Source organism: Balaenoptera acutorostrata, chromosome 13 (assembly GCF_949987535.1).
Source record: "Balaenoptera acutorostrata chromosome 13, mBalAcu1.1, whole genome shotgun sequence".
Classification (NCBI taxonomy): domain Eukaryota; kingdom Metazoa; phylum Chordata; class Mammalia; order Artiodactyla; family Balaenopteridae; genus Balaenoptera; species Balaenoptera acutorostrata.
In genome coordinates, this window is record NC_080076.1 from 78,147,551 (window position 1) to 78,162,893 (window position 15,343).

At 50.4% G+C, this 15,343-nt stretch overlaps 1 protein-coding gene across 1 annotated transcript in view; it reads left to right on the forward strand.

Moving 5' to 3' along the window:
* The first annotated feature begins 2,937 nt into the window (after window positions 1-2,937).
* Window positions 2,938-15,343, forward strand: part of SLC8B1 (solute carrier family 8 member B1) — a 31,169-nt gene continuing 18,763 nt past the window's right edge. The window contains exons 1-8 of the mRNA XM_057526668.1: window positions 2,938-3,090; window positions 3,484-3,638; window positions 4,578-4,815; window positions 13,885-14,037; window positions 14,127-14,179; window positions 14,329-14,385; window positions 14,518-14,624; window positions 14,706-14,873. Of these exons, the coding sequence (XP_057382651.1) occupies window positions 4,660-4,815; window positions 13,885-14,037; window positions 14,127-14,179; window positions 14,329-14,385; window positions 14,518-14,624; window positions 14,706-14,873 (694 nt within the window). The 5' untranslated portion in view covers window positions 2,938-3,090; window positions 3,484-3,638; window positions 4,578-4,659. The remainder of the gene's footprint in view (window positions 3,091-3,483; window positions 3,639-4,577; window positions 4,816-13,884; window positions 14,038-14,126; window positions 14,180-14,328; window positions 14,386-14,517; window positions 14,625-14,705; window positions 14,874-15,343) is intronic.

Below are 15,343 nucleotides of genomic sequence, written 5' to 3' on the forward strand. Positions count from 1 at the left end.
AAAAAGATGCCATCGGTAGCAACAACCCTGGTAACAACACACATATATCCATCAACAGAAAAATGGATAAACGTCGATGCAGTCATGCCATGAACTGTTTATTACACAGCACGGAAAATGCACAAACTGCCACCACATAGATGACAGGGTTGAAGCTCACGAACAGGATGGTGCAAGAAAGAAGCAAGTCACATAAGAATATATAAAGCACTATTTGATTTATATAAATTTTTTTTTTTTAATTTTTGTCTGCATTGGGTCTTCGTTGCTGCGTGGGGGCTTTCCCTAATTGTGGTGAGCACGGGCTACTCTTCGTTGCAGTGCACGGGCTTCTCATCGCGGTGGCTTCTCTTGCTGTGACTTGCGGGCTCTAGAGCGCAGGCTCAGTAGTTGTGGCAACGGGCTTAGTTGCTCCGCGGCATGTGGGATCTTCCCAGGCCAGGGACTGAACCCGTGTCCCCTATATTGGCAGGCGGATTCTTAACCACTGCGCCACCAGGGAAGCCCTGATTTATATAAACTTCAAAGACAGGCAAAACAAAAGTCATTGCTTAGGAATACTTATATAGTGGTAAAACTATATAAATAGGTATATAAAATCTATATAGATTATATATACTATATAATCTATAGTATATATAATATATATCATAGATTATAACGTTTTATATATTATACATTATAATGTATTTATTATGTGTATTATATATAAATACTATCTTATAGAGGATACATTATATACATTATATGTGTGAATATATATGTATATAAAACAAAGTTATACACTTATAGTGATGGAGTGATTTACACAGTCAGCAGGTTGATGGTGATTTCTGGGACCCCTAAGGTACTGATAGCTCTGTTTTTTAACCTCAGTGGAGGGCATTTGTTTGTCCGTTTTATTATTTTTAAGTTGTAAAGAAAAAATGTTGCCTGTCATTCCAGTTCTACAAGGATCAAGTCATCAGCTGCTATAGCTGCCCTCCTCCAGTATACCCTGAGGGGAATTCAGGATGGAGAAAAACAGGAGGAAGTATTCTGTGTTTTGGATATATGGCCTCTAGATGGTCAACATGCATATCTAGGGAAGGATTTCAATGACCCCAGATTCTTGCATCTTCCCATCCATAGAAAAGCACTAAAATCATTAACTTGAGATGTCTGCTTTTCTGTGATGAGCAGTAATCTTTTACCGAGATGTATGCTTGACTATATGTATTTCCCAGCCAAAAAATTTATATATATACTGGCTTCCCCCTGACCTCTTTGGAGCAGTTCCTCTGAGCTATCTGAGATGCTGTCTCTCTGACTATAGTCCTCAGTAAGGTCCCAATAAAACCAAGACTCAACTGTTGTGCATTTTTTTCAGTTGACACCACCCAGGCCGTGGGCCTTCTGAATAGGGGGGCTGAATGTCAGACAGATCCGGCCTTACCTCTGAGTGATGCAGGGCGCTCAGCCCATGGTGGTGAAGGGGACTCACTTGGGGTCACACAGACCTAGGTGCAAATCTTTGCCACTTCCTGGTGGGTGTCCTGGGGACAGGTCGCTTCATCTCCTTGAACCTCGATTTCCCTTCTCTGTGAAATGGGGATCTCGGTAGCCCTCACCCCACAGGGCTATTAAATGGGACAAGCACGTGGACACTCACCGTAATCTACACGGCTATATTCTGTAATAATCACTATAATCTGTACGCCGAGATTCCAAAGATATCGTGCTCTGGACCACAGTGTTGGTGGTCACCACAGAGACCACAGGTGTCCTCTCTAGGGTGGGGAACTAGAGTGCTCGGAAGGTAAGGAAGGCGGGGGCTGGCAGGGAGGAGGGTGGAAGACCACCCAGAGGTGGTAGCATTTGAGCTGGGCCTGGCACATGAGTAATAAGCGTTTGTCAGGTAGAGAAAGGAAGGGCTGGCATCCCAGGCAAGGGGCTCAGAAGGAGCAGCGGTGTGGCCGTGTGTAAGTCCCCCGCTTCCGGGGCTAGAGTGGGAGGGGGTGGAGGTGGGGATAAAAGATGAAGTCGGAAAGGTGCGCTAGGACTGGACACTGAAGGGCCTCGATCGCCCTTTAGAGGGCTCAGAGTTGGGCCTCGGTGCTGAAGGTGATGAGGAAGCAGGACTGACTTTGAGAGAGGGAGGTGGTGGGATTAGATGCGTGCCAACTGTGGAGGTGGGGGCGGGGCTGCTGGAGGAGGAGGAGCGTGACCTCAGCCTCAACATCCCCAGTGCCAGCCTCGGTGCCCTCCCCCACCCCAACAGAAGGAAAGACGGAGATGACCAGAACTTCCCCCGGAGGCTAGGAAACTGGGGAAGGGGGGCTATATCCGTCAGGGCGAGTAGATCGACTAACTCCCCAGTTTTGACCTATTTGCCATCTTCTTCTTTTTTTCTTTTTCAGCCCCACTGCGCGGCTTGCGGGACCGTAATTCCCCAAGCAGGGATCGAACCCGTGCCCCCTGCAGTGGAAGCGCGGAGTCCTAACCACTGGACCGCCGGGGAATTCCCTGCCATATTCTTCTTTTAAAAGCCACCCTGCTAGAGGGAAATGCTGAACCCAGTTAGGAGATCTCTCAAACGGAGGGAGCACAGCCAGAGTTTTTGTGTGTAAGGCGGAGCGTTCCCTGACTGGGATCTTCTCAAATACTTCTTATCACCACTGATTACCAGAAGCATTTTGACGCCATCTCACCCACCCGTCCCTCGGGAATAGAACCCTCTAGTTTCACCCTACAATGTACCTCTCCGGCCTCCTACTGTTTATACCCACCAGGTTTCACCTCAGCTTCTGCTTTAGCGGCGAAAACAGAACCGACAGACCTCGAGGGAGCCTGTGCCTTTAAGGGAAGAGGCGGGGCGAGCCCTTGGGGCGTGTCCTCTGGGCGGGGTTGTATAAGGGGCGAGGCCGGCGCGGGGCTAGCCAGGGCTGAGCGGTTGGATCAGACTTGGACGCTGCCGCAGGCGGGAACCTCGGGCTCTCGGCGTCAGGAGCAGAAGTTCCGGCGGCTCGGGCCGGCGGGCAGGGACTGGAAAGGCCGCGAAGCCCGGCGGGGTCGAGGTGCGGACTTTGCAGGTCCGAGGCTCCTCGCAAGGTAAGAGGAACCTCCCCGCCCGCCTGGGCGCCGCGGGAGGACTGGCGCCCGGAGTTCAGCTTCTCAACATCCGCCTGGATTGGGAAACGGAGCACATTGACGTTCCCGCGGTCTGGCACCTAGAAAGTGCAGCCGCAAAAGTGATTGCAGCCCCAATTTCCTGCCCCTGCCCCTTCCTGTCAGGTGTGCAGATCTGAACGTCTGAACGCCTGACCTCGGACAGGCGCACGTGAAGCGCTCCGTAAATGCTCCCTTGTGAATGAGTGCGAGAAATCGGCGGCCAATAAAGAGGAGACAAGTGCTCATCCTCAAGTTGGGAACACCTGAGGCGCGAGCCCGTATTAAGCCCTTACCGTGTGCACTGATGCGCCAGCATTTGTCTTCATTTTACAGATGAGGAATCAGAGGCTGAGAGACATGAAGTGACCTCCCCAAGGCCGCACAGCTCGTTAGTGGCTGAGACTGTATTTCAGACCTGGAGTGTCGGGTTCCAGGTCAGTGCCAAGTGCAGTTACAGAGAACAGCAGGAGGGAAGAGCCTGTCAACAGGTGAGGAAAGAGTGCTGAGACAGGCCCTTCTGCCCCCTTTTCTTCCCCCAGAGCCGCCGCCTCCCCCTCCTGCCCCTGCCAGGACATTGAGCAAAGATTTACCAAAAAACGTTGGTAAATCTGGGCTTTGTTGTTTTCTGGGCTTTTCTTTTCTTTTTCTTTTTTTTTAAAATTAATTAATTAACTTATTTTGGCTGTGTTGGGTCTTCATTTCTGTGCGAGGGCTTTCTTTAGTTGCGGCGAGCGGGGGCCACTCTTCATCGCGGTGCGCGGGCCTCTCACTATCGCGGCCTCTCTTGTTGCGGAGCACAGGCTCCAGACGCGCAGGCTCAGTAGTTGCGGCTCACGGGCCTAGTTGCTCCGCGGCATGTGGCTTCCCAGACGAGGGCTCGAACCTGTGTGTCCTACATTGGCAGGCAGACTCTCAACCACTGCGCCACCCGGGAAGCCCCTGGGCTTTGCTTTTCTAGAAGGCAAAACAAAATATGGTCAACTACAACATGTGGAAGAGCCCAAGAAGAAAATTAGTGTGCCGGGGACTTTTTTTCTTTCCAGTTTAATTTCTTTGGAAGAAAAACAAAGCTGTTTTTTCCCTGGTGTTGAGGGAAAAAGTCAGATGCTAAAGTCCAGCCCAGCTCTGCAGCTAACAGGCGGTGTGACTTTGAGCAATTCACTTCCTCCTGGGCCTTGATTTCCCCATCAGAGGAGTTATTAGTCTAGGTTTCCATGGAAACACTACTGGGGGTTCAGGAAGAAGGGCTATCTAATCTGCATGCTAAATGAGTCAGGCCCATCCGGAATGTGGGCTTCTACCTGGGCTTTCCTTTGGTGTGGGGAGGAGGTGGGGCAGTTCTTCAGCTGAAAAAGTTTTCAGGCCCCTCCTGTTGGGTCCTGCAGTCTTCAGTGACACTGTCCCTCTTTCTCACCCCTACCCTACAGGCCACTAGAGGTGCCAGCTGTTTGGAACTGAAACACTACAGAAGGGGAAGCGGAGAGTGAGGGCTAGGCCCCTTGGGGGCTGATGGCCAGAGGACTGCTGGATCTGTACTGGGTGCTGTGCTGGCTCTGTGTGCTGCTGATGGTGGAGACAGTGTCGGGGGCCGGGGGCCCATCTGCAGGGACCCGCATTAGCTCCCAGTTTCCAGCCTCGGGTGTGAACCAGAGCCCCGTGGTAGACGTGAGTGTCCAGGCAAGAAACTGGCATCAGGTGGGGGTGTATTCATCCAATCAAGTATTTATTGAGCATCTACTGTGTAGCAGGCACTGAGCTAAACCTTGGGATATGCCACGGCACGTATACTGTAGACCAAAATCCCTGCCCTCATGGAGCCAGCATTCTCTTAGGAGGATGGATAAAGAAGTACACATGTAAATTTCAGGTGGTAAGGTGCTACATGCTCAGCAGTTAATAGGATAAAGTGATATTGGGGGGTGGGGGTGGGGGCTGTGAGGGAGAAGGAGTATTTCCAACTGTTTCAGCTTGGGGGATCACAGGTGGCCTCTGTGAGGAAGGGACCTTTGAGCCAAGCCCTGAATGGAGAAAGGAAGCCACTTATACAGACATCAGAAGGAGGAACATTCCAGGTGGAGAGAAAGGCACGTGCAAAGGCCCTGAAGCAGGGACAAACTTAGTCGGTTTCTGGAGCTGTGAGGAGGCCAGAGTGGCTGGAACAGGGTGAGTGAGGGGGAGAGTGTTAAGAATGGGGATGGAGATGTAGTGGTGGTCAGATTACAAAAGGCCTTATAGGCTGAGGCTAGGAGGTGGGATTTGTTTTATGACAGTGGGGAGCCAGTGGAAGGTTTTAAGCAGGGGGATGTCAAGATCTGATTTATTTCTTCAAGGTCTGTCTCTGGCTTCTCTGGGGAGAGTGGATTGAGAGGGTTGAGGGTGGCAGTGGGGAGACCAGTGGGAAGGCTCCTGCAGCTCGCCAGGTGATGGTGGTAGTGGGAGATAGGAAAGAAGTGGTGGGATTTGGAGGAAGTATTGGAGGCACAACAATCAAGGTATGCTGATGGCTTAGATGGAGGGGCATGGTGGTGGAAGAAAGAGAGGCGTCAAGGATGGCTCCAGATTTCTGGCCTTAGCAGTGGGGGGGTGGAGGAGGATGGTAGTGCCACTGACTTGTATGCACAGAGGGAGAAGCAGTGGGGATGCTTGGTGAGAGCAAGGAGGCTTCCTCCCGAGGCAGGGAGGTTTGGGCCGTTGAGACAGGCCAAACGGAACTTGCATCATTCTGTTCTTATGTGTGTAAGGGGAAGAGAGGTCACAGTGGATCCAGAGTGAAAGTCTGAAGGCAGGAGACTGCTCAAGATGACCCCCTGCTGCAGGGGGCTGGAGTTCTCTCCTTGTATTCTCTTCGGTGAGAGAACAAACGAGTAACAAACTCCTTCCCACTTGAACTGACAGCTGAGAGTGCTTAGCACCCACACCAACTTTCTGGGGCTGCAGAGTACCTTCATGCCCATCGTTCGAGGCAGACAGACAGGTAGTTATGCCTATTTTACAGATGGGCAAGTGATTTGTAGTTACTGTGGTTACAAAACTGACTGCTGCCTCTTGGGGGCAGGAAAAAGGGAGTTAACTGTGGTTTGTGTCAGATACTCTCTGAGTTATTGAGCACTTAGGCCAGCAATGTGCCTAGCTCATCAAGTCCTGTACCCAAACCCCTGAGATGAGTATGATTATCTCTGTGCTATAGGTGAGGACGCTGAGGTTCAGGGAGGGGAAGTTGGCCACGAGGGAAGAAGCAGAGCCAGGATGTGAACTCGTGGCTGCCTCATGCTGAATCCAGACCCTTCCCCTCTGGTTCACTTGCCTCCCAGGACTGACACAGTGGACTGCCTTCCTGGAAGTCCCGCCAGCCTCTGGGCAGCTACTGTCTGGCCAGCTTGCAGGCTGGGAAAGGCCACCCACTCCTCACCTAGGTCCTTTTGCATAGTCATTCGTTCAACAAATATTTATTGAGCACCTATTACGTGCCAGGAGCAGTGCCACATGTGGGGGTAATTCAGGGAGCAGATAAGCTTGGTTCCTGCCCTCATGGAGCTTATACTGTAGTGGGGGACACAGATGAGAAACAAGTCAACAGGTGAATCCACAGGATTTCACTGGGTGATGAGGAGAACAAAACAGGGTGGGATGTGATGGAGTGAGATGGAGCAGGGTAGCCGCTTTGCCTCGGGCTGTCAGGGAAGGCTTCTCCGAGGACAGAGACCTGAAGCTTTGCAAAGATCTGGGGGAACAGCAAGTGCAAAGGCCCTGAGGCAAGAGCAGAATGACGTGTCACAAACAAACTTTGAGAGGCCTCTGCAACAGTGAGCTAGGGGGTGAGGAGTGAGAGAGGAGACAGGAGAGGTAATGGAGGCCAGATCACCTGGGGCTGTGTGGACCACTGTGCAAAGTTGGCCCGTTCCTAGGGGTAAGACGGGAGCCATGGTAGGATTTAGAACACAGGAGGGACGTGATCTGATTTCAGTTTTTACAAGGATCCCATTGGCTGCTGTGGGAGAATCAACTGTAAGGGCGGAGGCAGAGAGCAGGCTGGCAAAGCGATCCGGTGAGATGGTAGTAGCAGCTTTGGGAAGGGGTCCAAATTAAGATTTTTGGAGGGGAAGTAGAAGACAAGGTTCTGCTAGGCCACCCAATGCCCCATGCCCTAAGCCCGGGCTGGCCCGAGTGTGGCCTCAGAGGGCCAGGGACAGGTTTGGCATCAGACCACCAGGGCCCAGTGGTTCCAGGGCACTCCTTTTGGGAAAGAGGAGGGTCTGGAAAAAAATCTCCACTTAGGACAGATCTGCCCGAGGCTGGACATTTAGGGCTGACCCTTGGGGGGTGGAGGTGCCCAAGCTAACAGGTGCAGGGAGTTCTTTATCTCTAGTCTCAATTTTCCCCTCTGGAAAAAAGAGTCATCAAAGCTCATTTTACTGAGCACTGACTGTGTACCAGGCACTGTTCTAAGCACATGGATTAACTCATTTAATCCTTCATTTCAGGAGTCGGCAAACTTCAGCGCACAGATCAAGTCAGGTCCACTGCTGGGTTTTGTAGTCCAGGAGCTGAGAATGGGTTTTATATCTTCAAATGGTTGAAAAAATTTTTTTAAAGAACACTATTAAGTGACACATGAAAACTGTGTGAAATTTGAACCTCAGTGTCCATAAGTCCAGTTTTATTGGAATACAGTCATGCTGTTTATTATTGCATATGATACTTTCACATGACAAAGCAGAGTGGAATGGTTTCAACAGAGACTGTCTGGCCCGCAGAGGGGAAAATATTTAGCCTTTTATAGAAAGAGTTTGCCGACCCCTGCCTCATTTTATAAAGGAGGGAACTGGGGCACAGAGAAGTTACGTGAGTTGTCCAAAGTCACACAGCTGTGAGTAGGGAAGCAGAATTTGAACCCAGGCTGCATGGTTCCAGAGCCCTGTCCTCGTAAGCACTGTACCACCCAGCCTTGCTGAGCAGTTGTCACAAGGCCATGGGGCCTTTGGGAAATGGCAGTGTTCATTTTCTGCTCCTGGGTTGGTGTCCTGGTGAGAGTCCTGTGATTTTTCCACCCCTTTGAAAACTTGCCCTATTGGGGTCCAGCTGCAGGGTTGGGAAAATAGGAGGAGGTGTAGCTACAGGACGTAGGAGAGTGGAGTTGTAGCCCCAGGTCACATCTACAGTGCCTCTTTGGGGGGCTGATCAGATGGGGTTAAGAACGTGAGAAGTCTTTGAGAGTACTTTAGTGTCTGCAGTTAACTGACTCTAGATGAGTGTGTGAGTTTCCTGTTGCTGCTGTAACAAATTATTACAAACGTAGTGGCTTAAAACAGCACACATTTGTTATCTGGAGGTCAGAAGCCCAAAATGGGTTTCGCTGGACTAAAATCAAGGTGTGGGCAGGACCGTGTTCCTTCTGGAGGCTCCAGGGGAAAGTCCATTGCCTTGCCTTTTCCAGCTTCTAGAAGCTTCCTGCATTCCTTCCTTAGTTTGTGGCCCCTTCCTTCATCTTCAAAGCCACCAGCCTAGCATCTCTCTCAGTCTCTCTCTCTCTGACTCTCTGACCTGTGCTTCCATCACATCTCTTTCTGTGACTCCAACACTCCCACCTCCCTCTTAAAAAAAACCCTTGTGATTACATTTAAAGGCCCCCAGATAATTCTGGACAATCCCCCCACCTCAAGACCCTCAATTTAATCACCCCTGCCAGAGTCCCTTTTGCCATGTAAGGTTGCATATTCACAGACTCTGAGGATTAGGACCTGGACATCTTTGGGGACCACTATTCAGCCAGGGAGGATGAACCAGGGGCTTGTGACTCCACATGTCCCTCCCAGCCCCCTCGTCCCCCAAGCCGTCCCCGTACTGCCCATGCACCTGCACAAGGAGATGCCATTGGCTGCAAGTAGGGAAAACCTGAGCCTTTTTTTTTTTTAATCCTACTATAGTTTAATTAATGGTATTGTACCAATGTTAATTTCTTAGTTTTTAAAAATATTATTATTTATTTATTTTTGGCTGCATTGGATCTTCGTTGCTGTGCGGGCTTTCTCTAGTTGCGGCGAGCGGGGGCTACTCTTCGTTGCAGTGCGCGGGCTTCTCATTGCGGTGGCTTCTCTTGTTGCAGAGCACGGGCTCTAGGCACGCGGGCTTCAGTAGTTGTGGCACACGGGCTCAGTAGTTGTGGCTCGCGGGCTCTAGAGCGCAGGCTCAGTAGTTGTGGCTCGCGGGCTCTAGAGCTCAGTAGTTGTGGCACACGGGCCTAGTTGCTCTGCAGCATGTGGGATCTTCCCGCACCAAGGCTCGAACCTGTGTCCCCTGCATTGGCAGGCGGATTCTTAACCACTGCACCACCAGGGAAGCCCCCAAGCCTTTCTTGTTGGGCCCCAACTAACAAAATGGAAACGATTTAAAATTGTCCCCTTAATATTGGAGTTGTTTAATTGTTTGACTTCTTAATGGAGCCAGCGTGGACTTTGATAGTGTGCATTCTGATATTCAGTAATAAAGGGAGTGTGGAGAAGCACTTAACAAAACATATGTGGCACCAAGATGCCAGTGGCCAGAGTGGGTTTGATGAACACCGCTCTGTAGGTGAGGAAAACAAGGCCCAGACCCCTTAAAGGGGCTGCTGAAGGTCACCCAGCCAGCTGGTGGCAAAGCTGGGTCTCGACCCAGGGCTGCTTTTCCTCTCAGCTGACCCTGTCTCCCATACCAGTCTTACTGGTATAGGATTGAAAACTAACGGCCCACGGGCTTGTCTAGCTGCTGTGGTTTTGGTTTTGGTTTTGGATTCAGTTTTTTGGGCAGTGTGGGGAGGGGTTTTCTTTCATTTTGTAACTTGGATGCCTTTCAGCAGGGCATGCACCCTGCAGGTCACCACCATTGCCAGCAGCCGCGGTGGTTTTAGACATTTATATAATCTGCCTGGCCCCCAAGGCATTGAGTTTGCAACCCTTTCCTGTCCAGCCTGGCCCTTGAAACTTGTTCACAGAGGGGAAAATATTTGACCCTCTCTGGATTCCCTGGGTGTCCTTAGTGATTCAGGGAGGAGGATGAGAAGGGAATGAGATGATCTGAAAAGTCACCCACCCCAGACTCAGAGCAATGCTACTTTAACTCTACCACCCCTGGGCAGAGCCGGGTTCAGGTCCTGATGGGCTTCGAGGGAGGGGATGGCCAGCTTGGGCGCAGGGGCAGGTAGGCTGCAGAGAAATGCGATTCTGGAGGCCAGATTTGGGGGACCCGCCTTGCTGACTCACTCTGCTGCCAGGGAGATGGAGACGAGCTGGGCTGGGAGCATCTCCCTGCATCCTCCCTGACTGACCCTGAAGACCAGGAGGTGGGGAAGAAGGCAGGAAGAGGAGGCTGCCCTTGCCCAGTTGAGCTGTTTCCCCAAGAGCTTCAGCTAGTAACTTTCAGGCAGAGCTGAGTTTGAAACCAGCTAGCAGTGGTAGGCTGTGTGCCCTGGGGCAAGTCACTTTGCCTCTCTGTACCTCGGTTTTCTCATCTGTGAAGTGGAAACAATTGTACCAACCTCCTAGGTCTGTTTTGAAGACTGAGTTGGGGTCCAGCACAATGTGTGGCAAAACAATTATGAGGCCATACTGTGTGCAAGACTTTGGTGGGAGAGACAGACATTAAAACAAGTCTGTGATCCTACAAATAACTGGGGATTTCAAAACACGAGAAGTGCTTTGTAAAAGAAGACCGAGGGTGATGGGAGCTTATAACTGGAGGATCTGCCCTACGCTGGGGGGTGATCAGGGAAGGCTTCCTGGAAGAAGCGTCTAAGAATTGGAGGATGAATGAGTGGTGTTCTTTTGAGGGAGGTGTACCAGGCAGAAGGAACAGTGCATGAAATAGGTACGGTGGGTCAGTGTGGCGTCTGTAGAGAGCCAGTAAGCAAGGGATGAAGAGATGACCTGAGGGCTCAGGGACAAGAAATCTCATCTCCAGTTTGGCATTGGTGGGAGTTCAGAGAAGGCTTGTGGAGGGGGTGGAACTGTGATTTGACAGAGCTTTTTTAAAAAAAAAAAAAAAATTTATAATACCGTATACATAACCTAAGATTCACCATCTTAACCATTTTTAAGTGTACAGTTCAGTGGCATTAAAAACATTTACACTGTGCAACCATCACCACCATCCACCTCCAGAACTTTCTCATCTTGCAAAACTGAAACTCTCCTTATTAAACAACTCCCCATTTCCCCCTCCCCCGAGCCCCTGGCAGCCACCATTCTGCTTTCTGTCTCTATGAGTTTGACTATCCAGTTACCTCACATAAGTAGAATTACATATACAGTATTTGTTTTTTGCAACTGGCTTATTTCACGTAGCATGATGTCTTCAAGTCTCATCCATGTTGTGGCCTGCGTCAGGATTTTCTTCCCTTTTAAGGCTGAATAACATTCCATCGTGTGGATATGCCACGTTTTGCTTATCCATTCATCCACTGATGGACGCTTGGGTTGCTTCTAAACCTTTTGACTACTGTGACTCACGCTGCCATGAATATGGGTGTGCAGATGTCTTTTTGAGACCTGACTTTCAATTCTTTTTGACATATACCCAGAAGAAGATTTGCTGGATCATATGGTAATTCTGGGGTTTTTTCCAGTTTTATTGAGATACAGTTGACCTACAGCACTGTATATAAGTTTAAGGTGTACAGCATAATGATTTGACTTAACATATATTGTGAAATGATGCCATCATCTCATAGAGATAGAAAAGAAAGGTTGTTTTTTTTCCTTGTGATGAGAACTCTTAGGAAATACTTCAACAACTTTCATGTATACCATACAGCAGTGTTAACTATAATTATCACCTTGTACATTACATCCCTGGTACTGGTTATTGTATTTTTAATTTTGGGGGGGAACTGCCATGCTGTTTTCCACAGCAGCTGCACCATTTTTACACCCGCAACAGTTGCACAAGGGTTCCAATTTCTCCCCATCCTCCCTAACACTAGTTATTTTCTGGTTTTGTTCATTTGGTTTGTGTAGTAGCCATCCTAATGGGTGTGAGGTGGTATTGACAAAGCTTTTGAACATAAAGTTTGAGAAGGGGGAGCTTCTAGGCAATGCCTAAGCAAATGCATAACCTCACAAAGGCCTAATATCCATTATATAAAGAGCTTCTATAAATCAATAAGAAGAAGCAAACAATTGAAAAAACTAGCAGTTTAAAGAAGGAATACAAATGGCCATTAACACACGAAAAGAGCACTTCACCGTCCTCTGGGACTTGCAGCTTAACAACAGGGAGATTCCTACTACATTGGCTGGAACCAGACGTATGGCAGCCATCCTAACCCTAACCCGGTAGGGGTGCAAGTGTAAACTCCTTTCCCATTGCTGGTGAGAGTGTGTCTAAGTAGAGCTTTAGGGAGGGTCTTTTGGCAAAATCCATCAAATGTTTAAGATGTTTCTCCCTCTGCAACAGACACTATCAGGGCCCTGCCCATATCCTTTGGACTCTACCATTTTGGTGGGCTTCTGTGGACTTCGAGTTCCCAGCATCTTTTTTCAGAACCACCCATAAGCATGGTAGGCCAGAAGTGCTGGGGACCTAGCACCTCCCTCCCTGGCAGTGCTCACCTGATGACTGATAGGAGTTGGTGTATAAATACCCCAGCTCCCTTGCCCTTGGGATTACCAGCCCATGGTGGGAACGATCTCAACCAGCCTTCACTGGTTGCATTTCCGTCCCTGAGTCTCTTCTCCCTCTCGGTGCTTGTGTTCTATACACCTCCCAAATATTCTGCTTACTTAGACATCCTTGTCTCTGGGTCGCTTCTGGAGGAACTCAGACTGGGTTACTCTCTGACTCAGCACTTTCACTTCTAGAATTCTGTCTGACAGAATAGTCTCACATGTACTCAGAGTCATGTGCAAGAGAGTTGATTTTGGTAATAATGAAAAAGTAGACACACTCAACTGCCCATCAGTAGGGAAACGTTACCTCTACTGTGCATCATCCATGATGTGAAATCCTAAGACTCTACAGGGGCGGGGGGGGGGGGGTGGCGCGAGGGTGGTAATGGTTAAGGACAGGGATTCTAGAGCCTCAATCAAACTGCCTGGGTTCCAACCCTGTCTCTACCACTGAGTGGGCCCTGGGGTATTGTCTTAGTCTCCTTATCTGTATAATGGGCAGGATAATAGTACCTTCCTCATAAGATCACAGTGCAGATTAATTGAAGTACTCTTTAAGCTCTTAGCACTGTACCTGGCATATAGAAATCCCTCAGAATGTTTTGACTTTTATCATCCTCTTCATCATTATGTGCATCAATATATCAATACATGGCACATACGTGAAGTGGTAAAAGTTAAGTTGCAGAAACGAGCTTCAGGATGGACTCATTTCTATGAAATAAACTGCATACTAGGATGTATATACAAATATCATTAAACTGAGAAATGTCTGTAAGGGTCTGCTTCAAACTGATCATGGTAGGACATCTGGAGAGAGGTGGGATTATAGACGGCAGGGATGAGAAGGGAGAATTTAGAAATCTTTATGTATTGTTTCTTTTTGTTTCGTTTTAAATACACCTATTCAGGACTTACTTGGGTTAGTTTCAAACACAAGTTTATTTTTAAAGATTAAAGTGTGCGGCTGGCACCTGGAGGCCCTGGGAGGCTTAGAGACCAGGATGAAGGAGGTTATCTTCACTGCTTAGGTGGGGCCGGTCCAGTCAACCACAGGGTGTCGGGCCCTGATGTCCCGCCTCCCTTCCCACAGTGTCGAGAAGTGTGTGGCCTGAACGCCTCTAACCGCTGTGACTTCGTCCGCTCCAACCCTGACTGCCGCAGTGAAGGGGGCTACCTGGACTACCTCGAAGGCATCTTCTGCCACTTCCCACCCGACCTCCTCCCTCTGGCCATCACTCTCTACGTGAGGCCCCGCTCCGGGGAGCTGGTGAGAGGGGCTGGTGGCCCCGGCGGGACTTAATGCTCTTTTCCCTTTCCGGCCCCACAACCCAGGCTTTTTGGCTGCTCTACCTGTTTCTGATTCTGGGAGTTACGGCGGCAAAGTTGTGAGTTTGGCCTTGGGCTCATATCCACCTTATGGATAGGAAAATGGAATCCCAGGAGGTTGACATTGGGGTGACCCTGGGCTTGGGGGAAGGATGGGGGCAGGAGCCACTCATTGTGGAAACACTCACTGTTTGCCTTTTCTCCATAGTTTCTGCCCTAACTTGTCAGCCATTTCGACCACACTCAAGCTTTCCCACAATGTGGCAGTATCCTTTGTCCCGGAGGGATGGAGGGCAGTTAGGGCGGGTGGCTGGGAGACAGGGTGGCAGCTCATGGCCGGGAAAGGCCTGGGCAGGCTGGAGCCCCTGCACTGAGGCCCCTTGACACGCTCCCCCCATGGCGTCACCTTCCTGGCGTTTGGGAACGGGGCACCGGATATCTTCAGCGCCCTGGTGGCCTTCTCAGATCCGCGCACAGCCGGCCTGGCCTTTGGGGCGCTGTTTGGTACGAGAGGCCCCGGCTAGGGTGGGGTGGGGCAGCAGGAGGGGGCGCAGGGTAGACCAAGCTTGGCATCCTCTCCTCCAGGCGCGGGCGTGCTGGTTACCACCGTGGTGGCCGGTGGCATCGCCATCCTGCACCCCTTCACGGTGGCCTCGAGGCCCTTCCTCAGGGACATCATTTTCTACATGGGGGCCGTGTTCCTGATCTTCACCGCACTCTACCGCGGCCGGGTCACGCTGGCGTGGGCCCTGGGTGAGCAACCACAGGACCAGGGCGGGGTCATCCCAGGGCTGATGGGTGGGAGGCGCGGGGGGACGGGAGGGAGTGGTCAGCAGGGCACAGAGTCGCCTTTGGTTCCAAATGTTGGAAACCCTACTCAAGGTGGCTTGAGTGAAAAAAGGGGACTCGTGGTTCGGATAACCAAAGAGGGCAGGGCAGAGTCGGGGTGATGTTCTGAATTTTCACAATTTCAAATTTTAACAAACAGTACAGCCAACATGCTGATTGTGGCCGTCAGGGTCCCGGCAGCATATCCATTCCATCCAGATGGTTCATGACATGAATGGCGGGACAATTTACAGAGGGTTAAGGAAGCCAACAAGGGATGCTGAGATGCAGAGACACCAGGAACCAGCGACAGTGGGAGCCCCTGAAGGGGCAGAGAATGGGGGGCCTAGAGCCTGCTGGGGGCTACAGGCCCAGACCTGGGACCACCCAACATC